The 10,076-nt window shown below is 35.9% G+C and overlaps 2 protein-coding genes across 4 annotated transcripts; both read right to left on the bottom strand.

The window, feature by feature from the left end:
• Positions 1-919: 919 nt before the first annotated feature.
• Positions 920-3,329, bottom strand: LOC130947717 (50S ribosomal protein L17, chloroplastic). Its single transcript, XM_057876421.1, has 2 exons — positions 2,964-3,329; positions 920-1,464 (listed from the first exon to the last, which is right to left on the bottom strand). Exons 1-2 carry the CDS (start codon positions 3,232-3,234, stop codon positions 1,055-1,057), a joined length of 681 nt encoding a protein of 226 aa, XP_057732404.1. The 5' UTR covers positions 3,235-3,329; the 3' UTR covers positions 920-1,054.
• A 1,393-nt stretch (positions 3,330-4,722) lies between these two features.
• On the bottom strand, positions 4,723-10,063 carry LOC130951180 (cation/calcium exchanger 4-like). 3 transcript variants are annotated; one of them, XM_057879813.1, is made up of 4 exons: positions 9,362-10,063; positions 8,380-8,549; positions 7,572-7,632; positions 4,723-7,227 (listed from the first exon to the last, which is right to left on the bottom strand). In XM_057879813.1, the coding sequence occupies exon 4, from the start codon at positions 7,097-7,099 to the stop codon at positions 5,129-5,131; it is 1,971 nt and encodes a 656-aa protein (XP_057735796.1). In that variant the 5' UTR covers positions 7,100-7,227; positions 7,572-7,632; positions 8,380-8,549; positions 9,362-10,063; the 3' UTR covers positions 4,723-5,128. The 3 variants fall into 3 exon arrangements, with proteins under 3 accessions (XP_057735796.1, XP_057735795.1, XP_057735797.1); XM_057879812.1 differs by having other exon boundaries at positions 8,380-8,533; XM_057879814.1 differs by having other exon boundaries at positions 8,380-8,485.
• Positions 10,064-10,076: the final 13 nt, after the last annotated feature.

Genomic DNA, 10,076 nt, shown 5'->3' with positions numbered 1-10,076 from the left:
ATTATCATTATTAATACTATATGATATCAAAACAAAAAAATTACCGTGCTAATATAATATTATCAATATTATATAAATCATCTTTGTATTTATTTTTCTGTGCGTATATAATATTTAATTAACACATTAAGACATATATAATATTTTGTTAATACATATATAATATAAAATGATTTACAAATTATTATTAATTCGTATATAATGTATAATTAAATTTAATGAATTCAATTAGAATAAACAATAAATTATTTATTTTATTTTAGACTTTATAAATGAATAAATTAATTAACTAATATAACAACTTATAATTAATGTAGTAAAATTAATTAAGTAATATATATTATAATAAATTATATTAATATTTAAAATATCTAATGAAATCAATTAGCTGATATAATTAAGTTATGGTAATAAATTGTCTTGAATGAGTTAAAATAATTAAATCGGAAAACACTCTCTGGAGCATACGACGTCAGCTCTATCATTAAGTGCAGATATCCGATTTTTATATTCTATCCGATTTTTATATAATAAAATAGAATAGATGAGATATTTGAATTAAAGATAAAAATTAGGATTCCTCAATTCATATGGATAGATTTATGTATATATAAATTAAGGCAATTTAATGATTTTACATATACTGCCACATTTATTAGGGGAAAATTAGGTTAACAAGTTACAGAAATTAAAAATAAAGTGCAGGGACCCGATTATTTTAAACAAATGCTGGCAGTAAACCCAAAAAGGAGACAAATAATTTGAGCATGTCCTTTTGCCGTATTAAAATTAAATCCGGTTCTTTTTTTCCTTTTTTAATAAACACCTTCAGGCTGATTTATGAATAAAATTTTTCTTCCTCGTCAAGAAAGAGCATATCTTTCCATACATAAAGAAATAGATGAAACTAGAGAACGAGTAAAAGAATAAAACATAATACAAATACAAATAAACATTGAAAATTTTCTGTAGAATCAACTTAGCATTGGATGGATTATCAACCCTAAATCAATTTACCATTTCCAGTAATTGCAGTCAAATCAAGGCCTCATGGCTACACAAGTTCAATGAATGCCATAGGTGCATTATCGCCCCGCCTCGGTAGGGTTCTTATGATTCTTGTATAACCCCCATTTCTTTCACCATATCGCTCTGGAACCTCTGCAAATAAAGCATGAACAATCTGCTTCTCATAGATGAAGCCGAGGGCTTGCCTCCTTTTATGAAGAGAACCATCCTTGGCCAAAGTGATCATCTTATCGACATACTTCCTAATTGCGCTGGCTCTTGCCCTGGTGGTCTTGATGCGACCGTATTTAAGGAGCTGAGTTGTAAGTCCTCGAATAAGTGCTCGGCGCTGATCAGGGGGCCTGTTGAGTTTGGGCACTCGCCTTCCATGCCTCATGGCAGAGACACGACCACCATTGTCGATAATGGTGAAACAGTGATCAAAGCCAGTGAATTCTGTACCAAGAAGAGAAAAAGCAGGTAGTGTTTAATGCGTATCGAAGTCAGTGGAATCCGACTACAATATTTCAAAGCCTCATTCGTACAAGAGGAAGCAACACACAGCAATCTCTGCAGCAGCATACAGTGTGATCTCATTTCTTTACTTGATCTAACAAGACCAACACGTTGCTATAGATTGGTTCCTATCAGATTAGTTTCTTCAAACATATTAACCAGAATACACATCAGTAACAACTTTCACAGTTCCATTAAGTTTACCAATCAATTCTAAACGGGAATGAGGAATAAAAAGAAAACAAAGGGCCAACCTTCTTGATATTGAAGAGTCATCACTAAATATTAAGTAGCTGAGTTGTTAATATTTTACACCACGTGCCATTAATATAAGCAGCAAATGTAGAACGTTAGGTAGGTGAATCACAGCTATCTTCTACCAAAAAGCAGTTTCAGTACAAACTTATAACAAGACACCGAGCAAAATTAAGCATTTCTGTTTCACAGATAAACAGCGGACTAATAATATTTTGATACATCAAAATTAAATAAAATGCTCAAGCTAATATAGGGCAGCTCTTGCAGCCAAAATTTTAACTCAACTTTGGTGTGAACTGAAACTAACAAATTACTTATTTGCACCTAGAACACCGTGATTCATAATTCCACATGTCAATGCTCCAAGTTAATGTAGCTTGAACTTAGTAAGATCACTATATACATATATAGACCCTAAGACTATAAACGATCCTCATTTACTCAAATTAACACGATCTTGTTTTTATTTACAAACTAGAGTCCAATGTACCTAAATTAATCTAGCGTGAGCCAGGCAAATCAACTATAGGCTAAAAGCCTAAAACAAAAATCTCCCAGCTTTGGTTCTTTTCATTCAAAATACTCAGACTTGCAACCATGCTCAAGGGAACAGCTGCTACACCATTCGAATAAGCAAAACCACTGCTTGTTCGATATAAAAAGAGATAGCAAAAGACATATATTCCTATCTTCATGACAAAACTTCATCAAATACTCTAACGGATAATCACTAATTTGGTCCAAAAAAATCAAAATGCTGATAATTTAGCCTTAGAACATTATATTTAACCAAGATTTCCCAATGAACTTGCACAGTTGGACTAACAAAGCAATCATTAAGACTGCTTTTGGAACCAAGGACACGATGGGATAGTACATTGAGACAAAGAGAAAGACAAATTAGTTCTCAATCCCACCATGTATCTCTCTTTCTCTCTCTCTTTGTCAGTACTACCAATCATATCTATGTACCTCCTTGTTTATGAAAAATTAGTTCCTAAGCATCAATTTGCTGAATCCTTTAGCAATAACAGAATCTATCATTGGAGTAGCTGAATTGTCAGGAGCCTTCTCCCATATACTAGGGTTCAAAACAGTAAAATAAAAATAAAAAGCAAGAAAGTAATTTAAAAAACAGTGCTAAAGCAGCAGAAATTGAAGCAAGATGGGTATAGATTTACCTGAAGAGGAAGAACCGGAGAGGAAGAGAGGGTGGAGAGGGGCAAGGCCAGTGAAAGAGGGAAGAAGCGCTTTGGGTTTGGAGCGCGAAATTCGGAGCGTTCGCGAGGAAGAAGAAGAAGGAGAGTGAGGGAAGCGAATTGAAGAAGTAGGAAGAGGAGGAAGGGATGGGAGAGTGGAACGGAGGGAATTCATGCACCAGCTGCTCCTGCTGGTGGTGTCAGCGGCGGCGGTGGTAGTTGCAGTGACCGCAAAGGCTGAGGAGAGGGCCATTTGTGACGTTGAGAAACGAGGAAGAGTGTTTGAGCTCTGTTATCCGTCCCACAAAGAAAAGAAAAAGATAAACTAGAGAGAGAGAGGTGTTTGTGTTTTGGCCAATTTTACGGAAAAATGAACCTCTCTAATTTTTTAAACATTTAAGAAAATAAAGTGTGATTTTTTATTATTAATTTTAGAGTAAATATTCTTTTCGTCCTTAATTATTTGTTCAATGGAGTTTTCACCTCATAAAAAATCTAAAAATTTAAATCGATCCCTATCTATTTGATATATGTACGTTCTAGTCCAGAGACGAAAAGAACATTTTACTCAAAGTTGATAGAGACTGGAATGTATATATTTTAAAGTAGATAGAGACCGATTTGAATTTTTAGATTTCTTAAGGAGTGGATGGTTAGAGACAAAAAATGGCATTTACTCTTAATTTTATAAGTAAAACCAAAATTAAATATGAGAGAGAAGATAATAAAAAATGAGAGATCACAATTAATACTATCTAATTTTTTTTTACTAGAGAAAATTCACTTCCATTCTAGGGTGCCTTTTGTTTGGTACCTAACTTTTATCTAAATTATTTTTTATAATAATTTAAAAATATTTAAAATTTTTTAATTTTTATACTTTTAAATTTAAAATTAATTATTTTACCTATTTTAGTAATTAAACAATATTTTTTAAGCACCATAACAAATGCCTTGTGTTTTTTACTTGCAAGATAATAATTATGAGTAAATAGCTGCAATTGGATTTGGATCAGAATCGCTGTGATTTTTTTTTATATAAAATTAAGAGTGAAACTTAAATTTGTAATTTTTAAATGAGTATAGAAGATTGGGACCTGATTTGATACTCCAAACTTCAATGGAGTTTCAATGCTCTAATGACAAGATATAGACCAAAAGTATATGTTTGAAATTTTAAAGTTCCATAAATGAGAAGGAAGAGAATATTTTTTCTTTTTTGGCCAGAACCAATTGACCAATTTTAAGTTGAATGACAATTGTTGTTAGTATTTGGTATTATTGCGAGCAAAATAATATTTGGGCTAAGAACTTTTATTTTATTTTAGTATATTTAATTTTTTTCAGACCATTATACGATTAACAAAAAAATAAAAATAAAAAAATTGAAATAGCTGAAATTATAATTATATCTTTTTAGAGTTAATTTTAAAAATTAAAATATCTTTTAAGATTAAAGTAATTTATATTGAATTAGAAATATGATATAATTTTAAAAAAGAGAAAACTATAAAAACAAAGATAAGGAGAATCAGGAAGACAAATGAAGTAAACTGTAAACACAGTAACACCCTACTTATCTGCCTCAAAAGTCTAGCTATTCAACCTGTCCAGTTCTCTAATTCTTGCTCAAGACAAATGAAGTTTAATTAAAAAGCCAATCATAATGAAGAACAAAAGATCTCTGCAAAGAAATCCATAAAACACTATAAATTCCTCATCTTGTCAACACAAACAAAAATAAAATTCCGAAAGATGTTCTATTTTTAAGTTATTTATCACATAATCTAATACCAGATTTCTTAAGCATACGAAATGCCAAATGCCCCGAACAGAGTCATTATTATTCTATTCTGTGCAGTACGCGGTTCCATTAAATGATGTACATTTCTTTTTCCCAGTAAATGCAAATAGACTCTACCTACTTCTAATTCGCCTGATGACTACATAATAGTGTTTTCCATATACAACAATGGCCTTCAATTGGGGCTGCAACTTATTCCTGCCATATGACTACCAATTTATATATTCCTTAAGTTTTGAGGGCCCTATCAGATGCAGGACAGAAATCATAGCAGATTGCATCAAGGCTCAAAGGGATGCTCAAACCACCTATATTGGCGGCAACATCGTTCAAATGTGAGAGTTCAACTTGAACCAGCAACTGTTATGAGGCCCATGGAAGTGCACACCCTGAACGAAAGAAACACCAAATAAAGGCCGATGAGACCAATTCCTAGCACTCGATTAGGATGCATATTGTTGCGAGGTAAAACAACAAGCGCCCATAGCAGTCCAGCGATAAGAAATCCCAGTGTGTAAAATAAGGTACTGTCTTCCGGCACCACGAACAATGCAGGTTTCTTTGACCATGCCCCGAGAAGCAACGAGATCCCCAAACCAACAAGTGTGTTGAACATAGGACCTGCATAGCACCCAGATACGGCTATCTGAACTCCGTCTTCTCCATCCAATGCTAATGCAACATTTGACATCAAATCACCCATAGAATTTCCCCATGCTAATACGGTTAATCCAAGGATGGATGGATTAATTCCAAAAATTATACCAAATGCAACCAATAGAGCCACAAGCTCATTTGCAATTATGTAGAACCACACTATGCTCATGAGGAATCCTCCAAGAACCCAAGGAATCAGATACCTACGTGGTGGATGATCAGGCCTTGTATATTTATATGACAGAATACCAAGGGTGCATCCAATTGCAATACTAATACAAAAAGATAGTATTGCACTCAAAGAACTCACACTATCTTGTGTGCTCCACAAGAAGGCTAGGAGAATGGGAGCCAATGTAGCACAGGCCACAGCATATGGCTTAGACCAGACTTCATCATTGACCATCGGAATTGTAAGCTGTCTAGGAATTGCCAATGGCACCTCCAGCAGCAAAAGAAGTTTCATAACAGAGAACGACCTGTTGTTTTCAGTGGGTTGATCACTCCATCCCCAAGGCGGCCTTTCATCATCTAACATATGAATTTTATTTGCTTGGTTTGAATATATTGCCACGTTTGAAGACCACATCCATTGAGGCAAGGAAGGAGGTAACCGGGGTGGATCACTCTCAGTGTCTAAGTCAAGGAAAGGGCTATAGACAGAAGTATCCTCTTCAGATCCCATAGAGAAGATGCTTCCCTGGACAGGAAGCAACGGCGTGACAACATCCAATTTCAAACTATGTGCATGTTTACGTAATATCTCATTGGCAGCAACAATGAATGCATAAACAACATAAATCGACACAAAAGCAATGGCTGCTCCAACGCTCACCTTACCTACAACCAAAATCACTAGCAGCGAGATAAGAGTGATTAGAAAGAAACTAACATCCCTTATAAAGCATCTGCGATCAACTTGACTCTCCTTATCTGAAACACACAGAGAAACAGCTCCAACAACAACACAGGTAACAAATAGAGCTCCACCTAACACGCTGTTAAGACCTACTTCACCTGTTTCAGTACCCACAAAGGATGCTATACTGGAAAACACATCAGGTGCACCATTACCAAGCGGAAGCAGCACGACCCCAGCCACAGTCGGGGGCAATTTCAAGAGCCTTGAGAGATGCTCAAGAGAAGGGCAAAAGTAGTCAGCCGCAGTGTTACCTAAAAGATAAAACAAAGCAGCAAGCCACACGCCCAATACTAGATAACCAAGAACTCTGACACTGCCACATGTGCAATAGAAAAACCTCAGGTAATCAAGATATCCATCCGAAGAACACTGCGGATTGGCCTTTAGGTAATCACAATGGTTGGCATAACCAGCATGATTTCGCAACCCATTACACATTCCTGGCGTAGCTGCAGGCAAATCTGTGTCTGAAGGCTCACTAATTATACTTGAACTATTGAGGCTAATTTCAACCATTCTACGGTGAGTAACCCCAGTGTGAGAATACCTATATCTCAATATTGAATTCGGAGGCAGGTGGTGTTTTGCCAAATTTGCAGATTGCCTAAGAAGCGGGTTATGAAGAATATCTTCTCGGTTGTAAAAAAAGAAAAACACAACCACCGCACAAAGGCCATTGAAAACCCTACGAAGCTTTCTGCTTCTTGCACCAAATAAGCCACTCAACTTCTTCATTACCAATCTTCTTACCACCTCCCAAAATTACTAAGATCACTCACAGCGTGGTATCAGCTCCAATATGAAAACAGCCTTATTAAAATTGAAATAAATCCACCAGCAGGATGGTGACTAACCACTTGACCCTGAGCACAAGGAGTAATCAAAGTCAAGACATGACAAGATAATATACATTACAATAGCAAATATTTTTTAAAGAAAGAATAGTAAACAAACATAATAAACTTTCACAAACTCCAAACTTGCTAATTTATAAGGATTGTCAAGTATAAACTAAAAAGTATATGCCAAGGAAATCATGAACAATCCAACAAACAAAATGCATGATTCCCAATGCCTGAGCAATAAAATTTGCAAGCAAAACATAATAGTTGTTTTATGTATTACCCAATACTATCTCCTCTACCTTTTTTCTAAACCTTTAAAAGAAACTACAGAGATGAACAAATGGAATAGCTAGGTAAGTTACCTTGGATGCAAGGGTTTTCTAAGTGCAGATCCGAGACGCAACACCTTCATCTGCCAAGGTCCTAAAATCATATTTCATTGTAATCAGGAAAATGATACCAACATAGAATCAAATATTCACCATAGAGAATCTTTTACCCTTAAAAAATTCTAGGATTAAAAAAGGATGTTTTGACACAAAACCATAATGTTCAAAATAATTTTTAGTATTTAATTAAGGTATAAAACAATAAATTTCTAGAAATGAGAGAGAGAGAGAGAGAGAGAGAGAGAGAGAGAGAGAGAGTGTTAACACTCTTAATTGAGTTTTGGACAAAATTCAATTCAGCAATTAAAGTATAACAAAGATTAAATAAGGACAGCTCAATACACAAGCACCCACGTCAAATTGCTATATAACTTTATAATGTCTTACATAGTGGCTATTGGTATGAGCAGGGTGGTGTGATTAGCACTGTTTTAGCAGGATAATTTACAATTTGTATCCTAGTAGAGTTATATTGGTAGCTGAGCATTATTACTATGTAATATCCATGCAGATCAGAATAAAAGGTCTGGAAAGTTAAGATTACAATTGATATCACAGAAATGGCAGAAGAACATGGTTTGAAATTCATTATAGAATATAGATTATGATATGCAACTTGTTCAAAAAGAGTATAAAACACACAACACATATATATTTCAAGACATTAACACTTAAACCAAAAAGTAATTAAAGCAAGCTCAAACAAAATTAAAACTGAAATAAATCAAAACTACTCAAATCGGGAAACAACAATTATCTTAAAAAAGCAAAAGTCAGTTACATCTTGACTTAAATCAGCATCCTTTTCTAGGAAGGTCTCCCTGCTACAATTATCTAGAGAATAGATGTAATAGATCTGGTCTGCAGCACTGTAGATGGAAGGACAACTGCATACAACAGGACATCAGAAACATCCAAGCCTCCATTGTAAGCATCTGTAATAGAGAAATACTGAAAAAGGCATGATGAATGAAAGTGCCTCTGCTGTAACTAACATAATTGTCAAATGAAGTCCAACTTGAATGTATCAACCAAGTAAACATTCAATGCAACTCTAATGTGGACTTTTCCAACAATGAAAAAAAGTGGAGAAGAAACTCAGAATTAATACATCAAACTTCTCCTTCTTCTATTTAAAGTGATCAAAAGATGGACATGGTTTTTTCTTTTGTTTCCCATGAGGATCTGAGCTTCATTTGAGGTATGCTGCCAATGGATTGCTGTATATACAAGGTGAGAGTCAAAACCCCCAACCCTTACTTATGCAGGTGAGTGAGCTAACTACTCTACCAACCAAAGTTGGTTAAAGATAAACATCTTTAAACACATTATCTGCTCAAAATCTGTAGACACTAAACACCCATCAATATATGCTCAATATGTCTTAACCCAATAAAACTCCATAATTGTAGTTAAAATGCAGCAAAAATCATTATAACCAAAATAAATTTTTAATTTGAAGAAATGAATTTGATATTTACTCCTATAAAAGCACAAAATCCGAAACCAGAACAAATATAATGCCCTGCTTACCTCTACACATTCACTAACAAAACACAGTATTTTGGTGAAATTTTAGTGTATTCATTGCAAACAGTAGTTAAACTATCAAACTCATATTAGTTTATATAGACATCCGATGATCATGCCCAAGCCAATAATTTGATTTAAATAACAAAAACTTTTATAAATAGCAGCGGCAACAATAACATGCAACAACATCACATTGATCAACAACAAAAATTAGAAGAGGCGGAGCAGACCGGCGGAGCAGAAGGAAGAAGCAGGCCGCCGGAGCAGAGGAAAGCAGAAGCACATGCACGAGAGGAGGCGCCACGGCGGCCCAAAAGCAAATTGACGAGAGGGGGCGACGGCGGCAAAAGAGGCAACGCCCGCAGCACCAGAGCAACCTAAGCACAAGAACGGGAGAGGAACCCTAGAATCGCAGATTGTAGAGCTGTAGGTTAGGGTATGATTGGGTAATAATTAAGGTAGCGAAAATCGCGTTCTCCCGCGTGGAATCGGACGTTTCTACGCTTCAGGAAAAGTTATTCGTCTCAGTTCACGCTTCCGGCGTCGGATGAGGCAGGGAATAGTAGAATCGCCGTCCAAGCGCGTGGAATCGCGGATCGAGGCGCTTCCACCGCATCAAACTTGGCTGCTCAAAGAGGGAAAAAATTGGAGCCTGTCGGTGACATTTAACTTGTCTGGCAGTTGAGGTAGTCCTTGGGGTTCGTGAAATCCTCCGGTATCACTCCGGCTGGGACTGGTGGTCGGGGGCAGAGCTGTGATGGTGGTGGTGTGGTCGTCGGGAATTGTGGGGCGGAGATGGTCTGCCTCTCACTGCTTGTCAATGGGTGCGGAGTGGGGAGCGCGGCAGGAAGAAGAAAAGCACAATGTTTTGGTTTGAAGGAGGAGGAGGAAGATGAATAAGTAGTTGGGATGATGAAGAAAAGCACAATGTTTTGTTGGATGAAG

Source organism: Arachis stenosperma, chromosome 9 (genome assembly GCF_014773155.1).
Source record: "Arachis stenosperma cultivar V10309 chromosome 9, arast.V10309.gnm1.PFL2, whole genome shotgun sequence".
NCBI classification, from domain to species: Eukaryota; Viridiplantae; Streptophyta; class Magnoliopsida; order Fabales; family Fabaceae; genus Arachis; species Arachis stenosperma.
The sequence above is the reverse complement of the archived record's forward strand: the minus strand, read 5'-3'. Positions and strand labels throughout refer to the sequence as shown.